Source organism: Columba livia, chromosome 11, assembly GCF_036013475.1.
Source record: "Columba livia isolate bColLiv1 breed racing homer chromosome 11, bColLiv1.pat.W.v2, whole genome shotgun sequence".
Classification (NCBI taxonomy): domain Eukaryota; kingdom Metazoa; phylum Chordata; class Aves; order Columbiformes; family Columbidae; genus Columba; species Columba livia.
The window spans coordinates 249,956-262,764 of NC_088612.1; the positions used below are offsets into that span (position 1 = coordinate 249,956).

At 44.5% G+C, this 12,809-nt stretch overlaps 1 protein-coding gene across 1 annotated transcript; it reads left to right on the plus strand.

Annotated features, from left to right (window-relative positions):
• The first annotated feature begins 4,185 nt into the window (after positions 1-4,185).
• Positions 4,186-11,982, plus strand: RSL24D1 (ribosomal L24 domain containing 1). Its single transcript, XM_065076381.1, has 6 exons — positions 4,186-4,342; positions 6,622-6,735; positions 8,782-8,854; positions 9,572-9,635; positions 10,104-10,189; positions 11,590-11,982. Exons 1-6 carry the CDS (start codon positions 4,262-4,264, stop codon positions 11,661-11,663), a joined length of 492 nt encoding a protein of 163 aa, XP_064932453.1. The 5' UTR covers positions 4,186-4,261; the 3' UTR covers positions 11,664-11,982.
• Positions 11,983-12,809: the final 827 nt, after the last annotated feature.

Here is a 12,809-nt window from a genome sequence, read left to right on the forward strand (position 1 = left end):
CTTTTGCACTGTCCCTATGCGTTATGTGTCCTCAGTTCACACGCATCTAAGGGTCCTGTTGCTGTTACGCTCCGGCACTGACCACACCAGGCGGAAAGGGGCCGGCGCGTCCTGGGCGATGCCAGAAGGAGCTCAGACCCGTACAAGAAAACGGAGGCAACACTTCTGTGTTTAGAAGGCATTCAGAAAGCTGCTAATGTGAGCATGTAGCATGTTCAGAGCAAAGGGAATCAAGCAATATATTTTGTAAAATCTACTGCTTCTGCAAAGGTAAGGAGCCTTATTTTTCAGAATAGCTGCTTCCGTCAAGAGTAGTGTAGATGACTAGGTAGGTTATGATATGCTGGAGGGCACAGCTGCTATTCAGAGGTGCCTTGACAGCAAGAGAAACGAACTGAACTAAACTTACATTAATTTTAACAAGAGCAAGTGTGACTGCTTGTGCCATCTGGGTTGGAATAACCCCATGCGGTAGTACTGGCTGAAAAGATGTTTTGCAGAAAAGGGGTTAGGCATTCTGTTCAAAAGCAGATTGACCAGGGGCCAGAAGTATGTCCTTGTGGCCAAGGCCAGCAGGTCGGAGATGTACGTCTTCCCTTGTATTCAGTAATTACAAGACCGCATCTGGAGTTCTGTGTCCTGGTTTGGACACCCTGGTAGAACAAAGACTTGGACAAACTGGAGGGACTCCAGCAGATGCCACCAAGATCCAGGGGCTGGAGCACAAGGGGTAGGAGGAGAGAGAACTGGCTTTGCTTAGGGTTAAGAAGGGAAAGCTAAGGGAGACCTTTCTGCTGTCTTGAACTACAGGAGGGTATGCAGAAGATGGAGCCAGACCCTTCTCAGAGGGCACAGGGGGAGGAAAGAGGCAATGGAGAAAAATTGGTGTATAGAAGATTCTGCGTAGACATTAGGTAAAAACTGTCACCATACAGGTAGCCAGAAGTTGCAACAGGAGTCGAGAGAGGTGATGGCATCTCCAGTCCTCGAAGACACTAAAAGCTCAAGTGGACTGTGGCCCTGAGCCGCCTGGTGTGATTTGTTCTGCTTTGAGCAGGACTTCGGTCTAGCTGACCTCCAGAAGTGTCTTCCAAATGACACGATGACAGGCTCTGTGACCTGATCCCACAAGTGCCCGTGCCTGAGAGTTGTCTGTTCTTTTATGTGACTGTATATGACAGTTTATATGAACTGTTCTTTTACTTCTATTAGGAACTTGGACAAGTATATGAATCTTTGTAACACGGGGCTTTGCTAAGAGTTTAAGGTATTGAGTTGTTTGGAGGAACAATTCTTGCTGTGGTAATCTGCATCAAAAATCAAACAAATGAGCCACTCAGTTTGCTGCGAAACCTCTTCTTCCAGCAAGGCTGTTTTTCAGCTGGTTACCTAATTCTGTCTGTGAATAACTGTTAATGGAACAGAAGTGCCTATTCTTTTTTGATAATTAATCTGGATTCTGACTCCAGCAACCTTCAATCTATATTGCCTTTTAGATCAGGAATAAGCACTTCAAATCCACATAATGGTCTGAACTTGAAGAGGAGATCAGCACCTTGATATGAAAAAAAGGAGGGGGGCAAATGCAGTTGTGGATGCTTGTAGGAACACTGTGCTCTCACATCTCATCTGTCTGATGGAGGTGTTGGCGACATCCTGTAATCCAGTGTTTACATTATAGAAGCCACCAAAGACTCGCCATACAGTGCTCTGCCAGGAAAAAAGCTGTCCTCAGTGAAACAAATAGAGCCCACGCGGGGAGAAAAGCCACGTGGACAGGAAACTCAAAGTAATCAAACTGAAAGAGAGGGATGGCAATTGCAAATGCCAAAGCATAGCAGACCTAGACCTAAGCAAACTTATTTACTCTTTGTTTTTGCCCCTAGCTGAAAACTTGGTGTCCTCACAGCTTCCCTCATGAGATCGCTTTGTGTATGCTTGTCTGCTATTTCCTCTTACCAGCCGGGTTGCCGTCTTCTCGCACAGGCACAGAGCCTTTGCTGGGCGTGCAGCACGAGACTGAGGTCCTGTGCCGTCCTGTCCCGCTGTCTGTGCGCCAGCGTGGAGCTGCTGTTCCTAGCGCTGGGGTGAGTACTGGCCACCAGTCGCCTGTCCTCGGCTGCGTCCCGCAACAGCACGTGGCTCGGGTCTGCTCAGGTCTGCTTTTCAAAAAGGCTGGAGACGAGTTCTGTGCTGATAAGGTTTGTGATTCTTCTGTGCTAAAGCAAGGGCTTTTTCTTCCTTCCCGCTTTCTTAATATAAGTCCAAGCTGACTGCCTTTTTTGTTGTTCTAGAAACTGGAAAGCAAAATCTGCCCTAGGGGCACGTGCAATTCAACACACGGATTTTTCACCAAATACTTATATAATTAATTTATTTTAAATGGAGAAGCAGGAACTGTGGTGGTAAAGCCTGAAATGGTGAGGAAGATTTCAAACTCTGGGCTGGGCTGGTGTCCTAAGACTGAAGAACAGAGTGAAGACCCTCTCCGATTGCAAACCATGTAGGAAGGCACAGGGCCTAGCATTTAGGTCCTTCCACAATGAGCAGGTAACTGCAGCAGGGGGGACAGGAGGGTTAGTAGGTCCCTTAGAGTAACGCATGCGGAGCCATCGGTCTGAGACAGTACATAGAATTTTGCTTTAAGAATCCATTCTTCTGCAGAAGACTTGATCTTACAAATATGGAAACGGAGCCTGAAAGTGTTTTTTTCCTGAACTCTAGAGTAAATCAACTTACATGTAAGAATTTGTCTGATTGCCTTTCCTTTCCTTAGGTTACCGTTTCTATCCTTATGTTAATACTGAGCCGTTTCAGCTTCATTCATTTTTCACTCTGTGAACGAAATTTTGCATTTCTATGGAGAAGGAAGAGAAGATCAAACACAAGCTGGTCACAAATCTTTGTATTTAATTTTCATATTAAGATATGAAAGTATGTTTCAGTGAAGTAGTCATTTGGGAAAGAGAAAAGTCGTCTTACTTCTGAAGATGCACTATTGTCTAATAGTTCGTTCCAGCTTTATTTCTGTGTAAGCAGTGTTGTTGCTTGGTTGGTTTTCTTTTTAATACTTTGATGACCATGAGTATCTCAGCTTTCAAAAGGCTTCTCTCTGCTGAAATCAGTAGACGGACCCTGCTGTTAGGGTAGTGGATTGCAGTTAGCAGGCACCTGGCCGGTGTGTGTAGCTGGTGAGTCAGTGTGGTGTGTTCGTGTTTTCTGCCATATAACTGACCTTGTTGATAGTCTTCTCACTCTTTTCCCCTCAGTAACCTGTTTGAGCGATGATTTAGAAATTGTGGCTCTGGTTGGCCGATAAAGGAAGCTTTCTATAGCTGCAAAGCACGCACAGCAGTGAGAACTGCCACCCCGGCTGTTCTCTCAGCGTTGTTCATGGGATAACCTTGTTGCCCAGTTGCTCATTTTTTCAGCAATAATCTCTTCCACATTTTATATATGGCTGATGCTTTATTTTTTTTAAGAGCTCTTGCTAAGACACACGTCTCACGGTCCTCCCTGTGCTTTGTGGGGGTTGAAGCCTGCCAGTGCCTTTACCAGTTTGAAAAGCTTATGCTTATGTTCAAACCAAACCAAACCACCCACATTAAAAATGACGGGTTCTTCCAGAAGCGCTTTCCGGGGGGCCGGTCGGGGGTGCTCGTTGGGGTGCGGTGGAGGTCGGTCCCGCGTTGTGCTGTAAGGAGGCCGATGTCCAGCAGGAGCTGTCTCTCCCTTCTCCCGTCTGGTCCCTGCCCCGGCAGCACAGAGCCCCGCGTTTTTCAGGTGGGTTTCTCTGCTCCTGTGCAGGGCTCTGGGCGGGTGCCGCTCCGTGTCGGGCTGCTGCTGTACGCACTGAGCGCCGGGCGGCGCCGCTCAGCGGCGGCCCGAGCCGAGGCCGCCATGGCCCCGTACAGCCGCCCAGCGGCGGGGAGCTGCAGGAGCCGCGGCCGCCGTCGCTCCCAGCCCCCACAGCTCCTGCCGGGCGAGCGCTGTCCGTGCGGGGCGGCCCGCGCTCGGGCCGGCGGGGGCGGCGCTGCGGGCCGCCCGTGCCCACGGCCGCGGGACAGCGCCGCCGGCGCGCTGCAAGGGGCCCGCGGAGGCCCCGGCGGCTCGGGCCGGGGCGCGTCTGCGCATGCGTCTGCTGCGCGGCTCTCTGGCGTCCCCCAGCAGGCAGGGGGCGCCGTGGCCGCTCTCCCGGGGGCGCCCCGCTTCCGGTCAGCTGAGGGTGCCCTTCCGGCGGGGCCTGCGGAGCGGCGCCGCCATGCGCATCGAGAAGTGCTACTTCTGCTCGGGGCCCATCTACCCGGGCCACGGCGTCATGTTTGTGCGCAACGACTGCAAGGTACCGCCCGCGGGGGACGGCGGGGCTGGCGCCGGTCAGCGGCGGCGCCCGGGGCCGGGGCCCGCTCCCCCTCGCAGCCTGCCCGCCGGGCCTGCCCCAGCGGCGGGCGCTCTCGGCCTCCTGCGCTGGCCCGGCCGGACGGTGGCCGCCCCGAGGGTACCCGCCCTGCGGGCCCGCGGTTCTCGCCGCCCACGCGCGCGTTCCCGTCTTCACGCGGGTCGGTCGCGGGCGCTGCCAAAGGCGCCCCGGGGCCCGTGCCCTCGTCCCCGGCGTGTGGCGGCCTTGGCCGCGGCGGGAGCAGCGCCGGCGCTGCCCGCGGGGTGAGGCGCTGCCGGGCGTTCGCCGCGCTGGTGGATTCGCCGCGCGGGACCCGCTACCGGAGCGATTCTGTAGTCTGGCAGCTGCCGTGGCTGTCGGCGAGCGCGTGGGCTGAATTATTTGTTTTCGGTTTTTACTAAAAAATTAGATGCTTTGCAGAGCAATACAAAATCTTCATCCTTTAATTTTCTGACTTTAGGCTTCAGATTAATAGCGGGTGATCCTAAAGCTTTGGACAATCTCGATGACAGACATTGCGTACTGAAGTTAAATGATTTATGCCTCTGTCACGGTACTCTGCTAAAGGTTGTAACTCACTCAGGTGTCTGATGTGACTCACCCCACTGAGGCTGTCACAACAGGATGTGTATAACACCTTAGGCTTGACGTTATGGTGACAGTTTTGTACATAAAATGTTGTGTGTAGTTCCCCGTCCTGTGCTGTACTGCATATCACTGCTATGGGGCATCGGAGACCCCGGTGTGAAATGAAGCTTAAACAAATAGCTTCCTCACCGTGCCTAGACGTCAAAACGAATACGGCCTCGAGCGGGTGCCCAGCTGAGCCGCGGCCTGGGGAGTTTAGAGGTAGATGTCAGCTGACGCAGTTCCATTTGCTAGAAAATGGCCACAAGATGTGTGGTGGTTTCGTGTGTTTTGTTGTTGTTGTTTGTTTGGTGGTGGTTTTTTGGGTTTTGTTTTGTTTTTAAGTAGCAAAATAGCAGGTTAGTTGTGAACAGGTAATGTGTGAACGAGCAAAACATAATGACAGATTTGTCTGAGTTAAAGTAAAAAAACTAGTAGAAGAATGTAAAAAAATATTTGGAGATGGTTACCTTTACTAGAGGTTTCACGTTTTCTATTTGTTTTCATTAGAAGTGACTGTTAGATGGGAAGGAGAGCATGGTTGAAGAAAAATAGATTTTCGAAACCGCGTGGATAACGAATGTAATTTTGAGTATTTTTAGTAGAGTTTCAGCTCTGCTCTGTGTACCAGACAGCCCAGGATAGTTCAAAGAGATGCACAAATTTAGGGAAGATTAAGAACTGTAAATAGGGATATGATTATGTCTCTTCCCCCGGGCCCTTATTCTACTGCCATCTTGTTGCGTATTCCTGTTGACTAGAAAATACCTGCTGGATTTGGGCCAGTTTGGGACAGGGGGTTGTTCTTTAACATGGCTGTTAGTTACATAATTTCAATACTAATAGAAGTGACATTTCGAGTGTGGATAGTGAATTTTCTTTTACGCATCCTTAGCAGGCCTGAAAACATCAGCCGGACGGACGTAAGGCGCTTCCAGGGCTGCGGGCGGCGGGGGCCCGGGGGGAGTCTGACGTTCTGTAGAACACGGAGGGAAATGGAAGGGGCCGGGGGAAGGTCGGTTAGGGTGTTCTGGCCTGCGCTTTAGCAGCTTTCGGTAAATTCAGTGCAGGACTTAACTAACGTGCTTAGGGCTGCTGCTGCAGGGAAGTCCTGGGGGGTTAAAGCTGCGTTTCAGAAGACAGACCCTTTTTCTCTGTGGGTGCGTGTATTCCATTGAAAAACGTTGTATGAGAGGCACGAGGATTTGTTGTTGTTGTCAGGATGGCACTGTATCTAAAAAGTGCTGACAGGTATAGAAAATTGTTTATTACAGTACAGATTTGGTTTTGTTGTTATTTTTGCAGGTGATCATTCGCACAACTTGGTGTATTTTATTTATAATCATCTTAATTATAAATATTTGTGCATGTCCCTGACAGCCATGAAAATGACTGTATAATGAAAAAACAAGAATGGTACTTGACATTCTGTTTGTTAATAGCTGTATTTGAACTAAAAATATTGAAATTCGAAAGATGAATGTAAGTTTCAATGAGCAGTATTAGAGAAACTTCAGTGTTTGATATCACACTTGCAGCGAGGCAGGAATAATATGATTTGACGGTAAGCTTTTATTTTCCCCTTATTCTTTAAGGTATTTAGATTCTGCAAATCAAAATGCCACAGAAACTTTAAGAAGAAGCGAAATCCCAGAAAGATGAGATGGACTAAAGCATTCCGGAAAGCAGCTGGCAAAGAATTGACAGTGGTAAGAAGATGAACTGGTTTGCACTTCACACTGGCTCGCTGAAATGGCAGGAATCTCTCGTCTTCCGCTTGCAAGCAGGCTAGGTTAGCGAGCTTAATGCATTATCATTTAATTAGATGGGCAAGGAGGATGGAGTGAGTGGAGAAAAGAGGGATTGTGGAAGAGAATGCGAGAGGTTTCTTGAGCATGAGCTATTCATTTAGCTTGACTATAGCTTGGAATTTCCGATCTTAGCCTCAGTGTGGAAGCTGGTGTATCAGGTGGCTGGGTCAGTAATATGTGCTGGTTCCCAAGTCCCTTGTGTCTATAGATCTCCTGCTGTCTGTACGTATACATTTGGTAGTTTTATGTCTGCACAATCAGATCATCTGGGTTACCAGGTACCCCAGGAAGCCTTTCTATGTAGACACATAGGGTGGTTACCTTTTGAAGTCTCCTTAAAGTATACAATGTATAGGAAAAGTCCTTGCATAGATACAAATGTTTCAAAACCAGCATACAAGACCTTAAAATAGTTACAATTTCAATACAAGTTGTTTCTTGAATTACCTTTTTGAAAACAAGATCTTTATTTAAAATTCCTATACACATGTCTAAATAGGTGACAATGCGTTCCGATTTTGAGATATATCTATGTATGCTAAGAATTAAAACAATATATAAATGTAGTGCTTTGTTGTAGTTTGGTTGGTATCCATTCTTTCATAATCCAGCTTTGGGGCGAGTGTCTAAATAGACTTGTGACACTTGGAAATCCTGTGGTTGGTGAGAAGGTGACAGTTCTTGCTGCTTTAAACAGGTACGTTGGATAGAGGTTAAATATGTTTATGTGTTTTCCTGGGTCTCAAGGCTTTTTTAGTTAAGAGGGACAGAGCCTTGCCAGGTGGTTATTCACAAGGCATTGCCACAGGACTGTCTTATTCTCTCACTGGGAGTGACTGAGGAGTCGGTCATTCTGTCCCCTCCTGTTTGGAACTGAAACGATCCCCTGGGCAGTACGAGGCAGCTGTAGTATATCTCTGTGCATGTCAGTTACAAGACTGTGATACTTCGAACATCCGTGCTCTCACAAGACTGCTTTTTGCTGTTCGTGGTGTGTTCTGATATGGAACAATGCTGGATATTGTAAATAGGTAAAAGCTGTCTCAGTGTAGGATAAACTGTAGTGAATTGATGTGGTGCTGTGTCACGCTTGGCTAAAAATGAATTTGGGGTAAATAAGAATGACATGTAGATGTGTGTGTGTGATGTGCTCTACGACTTGTATTGTGGATGTTTTGCTCTCCCATGGTGCAAACTAACATTTGTGTGCCTGTGGAGCCTGGCTTGTGAGTGTGTACGCGCCATTTCTACCTGTCCTGTGCGGTCGCTCTCGCTGGAGCTGTCTTTAGCTCAAGTAAAGATTGGCAGCTGATCTAATAACTCTGCTTTACCACTACAAAAAAGAACCTGTGGGTAGACAAAAGTCCTCAGTTAAAGATAGTATAAAGCTAAGTATGCCAAAAAAGATAAAAACCCCAGCTACCCAAATACCGCTGAAATATTTCACAATTTCAAATTATTTTATATTGTTTCAATGTTCTTAACATGAAATAGTGGTTTTTTTTGGGTTTGGGGGTTTCTTCAAACCTTTTCAAAATTACAGGCTGTTGAGTAGAACTTATTTGACTTGCATTAAATGCTTTTGACTCTACAGGTTTTCAGTTTAGCCTTGCACCTGTCCAGTCTGCTCTGTTTCCTACACCACATTGGTCTTCTCTGCTCCTTTTGTCTTGCTAAAAAGAAAATAGCTGAGGGAGATGTTGTACTCAAACAGTTCTCTTCAGACAGTCACTATGGCTTCTGACACTTTGAGGTCAAACACTCCACTCTGTCTCCCTCTAGTTTAGTAATCTCTAAAGGTTGTCACAAGGGAGGAACTGAGATTCCGAGAGGGGAAAAGAAATCACATAAGATTTTAAGTTCTGTCAGTGAATGTTGTAGTAATAATGTATGGATCTAAATACACTTCTGTATTTAATCTATATTTACTTTTTCTTAATATAGGATAATTCATTTGAGTTTGAAAAACGTAGAAATGAACCAGTGAAATACCAGAGAGAGTTGTGGAACAAGACTGGTGAGTCATATTAGAAAAAAACCAAAAGATAAAACATAGGGAGTGAACTTTTACTCTATGTGAACATGTTTCCAGAAGACTTCTTAGCGTATTGACAGTTTGTAGTGATTGTGTTTGAAATTACTGGAATCATCACCAAATTCTTATGTGGGGGTAGTTTGAGTAGTGAACAGATGTGGAGTTTCACTTGATTTTACCTTTCTTCAGAAAGTGGTTAGGAAATTAGATGTAGCGTTCCTCTGTGGTGAATTATTATCTTCAAAAAACCTTAGTGCTTGTCCAGCTTTTTAAGAGGCTCCTGGTGTAAGACTTTTACACTGATGCAGTTGTTTCTTTGTTCCTGCTCATTTCACTTCAGTGTGTTTAATAAATCAACTGCTATAAAATGGGAGAGTTACTTATGTCACGTGTGAATGCCAAAAAGGAGAAGATGGTAACTTGCATCTGACTTCAAGTGGAGTAAGAGCCTTTCGTGGTGAAGATTAATTGTAGAGAATATGTGTAGGCAGAAAAGTGGAAGCATAAATAATTTTTAAAATACAGTTGATTATGGTACACAGACTATTCCCTTACCCTGCTCTTTGAAGAAGGAGTAATGTTACATAGTCGAAGAGTTGCCTCCGGCATAGAGGTATCATGGAATACCAGGAGTGTTGCCCTGCAAAATAGCATGTGTGTTCAGCTGTAAGTACACCTAAACCAACTTCTTTATTTCAGTTGATGCAATGAAGAGAGTGGAGGAAATAAAGCAAAAACGCCAGGCAAGATTTATTATGAACAGGTGAGGAGAAGTATTTGTATTATGGGAACTCTTGCAAGTATCCGTTAGACAGACAGTCTTTCAGAGAAATGATGAGCAAAAGTTTTAAGTGATTGTGTTGTACATACACAGTCGTCCAAGTGATGGGGTAAAATAATTGGAGTGGGCTCTACTACGCTAACAAACTAACATGTGTCATTGGCTGTCCAATGAAATGTGGCTTCTGCACACTCCATGATAATAGTTGTATTTGCTTGTTTTGATATGGAGTCTTAGATTTTGGTAGGAGTTTATATAGTGCTGGCTTTTTATCTGGCTCTGTATCTATTATGTGCTTGAATTGCTTTTCAAATACTTTTCACCTTTATGTCTTCATAATCTTAGTTATTTTCAGTTGACATACTTTTAGATAAGGATGTGTCATGTATTAAAATAAAAATATACATCACCTCTTTGAAGGTAGTGAAATTTCATTTTCCCCTTCCCCAGATTAAAGAAGAGCAAAGAGTTGCAGAAGGCAGAAGACATCAAGGAAGTCAAACAGAATATTCACCTTCTTCGGGCTCCCCACGCAGGTACGAACTTGCTCTACCTGGTTTGCTTAGGTTAACTTGTGTGTACAATTTAATGGTAAATACCGTCGTTTGTGGGGATTTTTGTGTGACTAAATCTGCAGATCAATAATCTCTGTGAACTGCATGTTTGTTAACCAATACATTTCTCTAAATCTTCCTTTTGAATTGATTATTTGAACTCAACAGACTGTACCATGGATTGATACAAAATAGAGTAGTTAAGCTCTGCTTGTCAAATTTGTTAGCTAATTGTGAGAGTAGATTTTTTGTTGTTCACTGTGTATGATGAACCTTACCTGAAAATGCTGTTTCTTCAGTGTTTCTTCAGCCTAACATTTTTAAAAATATCGTGGCAATTCTACAAGTTTTCACTAAAATCTGTGTTTAGCTGAGATATAATAATGTATATTTTTTATAAGCGAATTGAGTTTTTCACTTGGAGAAACTGGTTGCTCCTAAATAATTTTCTGGTTTCTGAACTCTGAGAAGCACTAAGCCTGTGTTAGATGATGTTGATAAAAAGGGATTATAAAGATTTATTTTTTTAAATAGTTAGAGTAATGGAGAGAAGTTAAAGCTTCCATGAGCTATTGTTTTATAGAAATTACAAGTGATTTTGTCTCTGGATGTAGATGTGACATATTACTAGACGTTAACTAGAAATCTGTTTTATGTTTTTCCTTCCAGTTTGCACTAGCTATAGTCTAAGATTTTATAGATGTGAAACAAGGTTTTGGTCAGGATGTATTTAAATTTTGTCTTAATCTGATCCTTGTTTTTTGAGGGAAGAAAAAAACCCCATCTGAATTCAAAGAATAAACCTGAGTGTGTGTTTACTTTGTTTGGCCGTGTTCATGTTAAACGAATGATGCGCAATAGCATGCGGTACAGCACCGTGTCAAACATCAGCAGCCTTTTTGGTGTTCTGCTGTTCTTGCTGGATCGTGAAGAGGTCTTTTTGGTCTTGTTATTGAGAGTTAACGCTATTGCCGTCCAACACAGCCGTCAGGAGGGCTTAAATCTTTCTGTAAAAACTCATGTGTGAAGGCCATCCATCTGTTAAAAGTAATGCACTTCTATAGTCCTTTGCGAGGTTCTGCTGGGTATCGCCAGCTTTATCAAAGCTCGTCGTCCTGGAGATGAAAATGTATTTGACGGCATTTTAGAGTTTTCATAAAACCAGCATGAGCTATTCTGTTAAAACAATTCTACAGTAGTTTTGGATGGTGATAGAGGTTAGCAATAAACACCTGAAAGCGTGATGGGTTTATTCCTAAACAACTCTTTAAGCAGTGTTTTTCGGCTGTTTCACCTAGACTAGATGTGTATTTTGTTTACAGAAGAACTCTTACTTGGGTTTAGAGAGACCTCTTGAACTGAAGTTTTTCTTTGCTTTGAAGGCACACCAAAACAGCTGGAGGACAGAATGGTGCAGGAGCTGCAGGAGGATGTGGCTATGGAAGAAGACTCTTAAAATGCTTATATTTTCTACTTCTATCTCTTCAGCAGTTAAGAGTTCCCTACTGCCTCACCTGAAATCCTTCAGAACTGTGCTTAAAGCTGAAGAAAAATACATTTTAAGGAATAGTAGTCAGAGTTTGAATTACTTTTTGTTTTATAAAAAAGATAAGGTGGATACTGCTTTTGGCAGTGCTCACCGTTATGTAATTTGAGAAAACCTTGTCAGAGAATATGGCATATTGTTTGGGATGCTGTGGGCTTCTTGGAAAGTTACATGCTCTTTCTGGATAACTTTTCCCTGATATTCAAGGAATAAAATATGCTGGCCCTGAGCATTTCTTATTTTGTCTGTTGTTCATTTGTAATGGCAAAAGCAGATAAAAATCTGCCTTAATGATTACAAGGTGGGGCAGGATGTATTATTTTTCATCAGTCCAGTGCAGCCCGGACTGATTTTCACTCTTGTTATTGGGAAAATGTTTCAGTTTGTTAGGAATACATACAGTGTTTGGTTTGTCTCCTTTCTAAGTCGTTTTCCCCAGGACTGCGTTGCAGTTGAGAGCTAAGCCTGGCGTTGTAGGCCTGACTGCTGTTTGGGAAGTAGAACGGTGGTAGCAGCCAGTCTGAAGGCGGACCTGTCATCCTCCTGTCCTACCTGAATTCAAATTTGACACGTCATCAGGCTGGCTGAGACGCTCAATAAATCACACTTCTCACTGTTTTTGCCTAACACGTGGGATTATATTGATAGAAAAGGAGATCGTGTTAAAGCACAGACATCTTGCATATTGTGGTGGGATTTCTCTTTATTCAGTGTGTCTGTCCTGGTTTTGTTAAAAACAAGACAGTTCTCTTTTAGTGATGTTTCTTTCAGCTCAGTTCTTCTAGGTGGCTTTACTTTTCTGAGGTTTAGCCTGCATATTTTTCCTCGGATGCTGCACTCGGTGCTGATAAGAGACCAACGGAATGCTGAAGTTCATGTTTAGATTTGTTACTATGGTAACCAAGAAAGACTGATAAGTTTTCCCATGTTCTGTTGTGAGAGGGGTGTGTTTGAGGAGGGGTGGGTGGAACAGGTGACTAGAACTGACCAACTGAGGATCAACTGAAGTATTCCATCCCATAATCGTCATGCCCCGTATATAAGAGGGTGATCACA

What these genes read in the sequence shown, in the direction of transcription:
- RSL24D1 (XM_065076381.1), top strand. Translation starts at nt 4,262, where the DNA reads ATGCGCATCGAGAAGTGCTACTTCTGCTCGGGGCCCATCTACCCGGGC. An exon ending in CTGGCAAAGAATTGACAGTG is followed by an intron (nt 6,736 to 8,781) that starts GTAAGAAGATGA and finishes TTCTTAATATAG; the next exon opens with GATAATTCATTTGAGTTTGA. An exon ending in TCTTCGGGCTCCCCACGCAG is followed by an intron (nt 10,190 to 11,589) that starts GTACGAACTTGC and finishes TTTGCTTTGAAG; the next exon opens with GCACACCAAAACAGCTGGAG.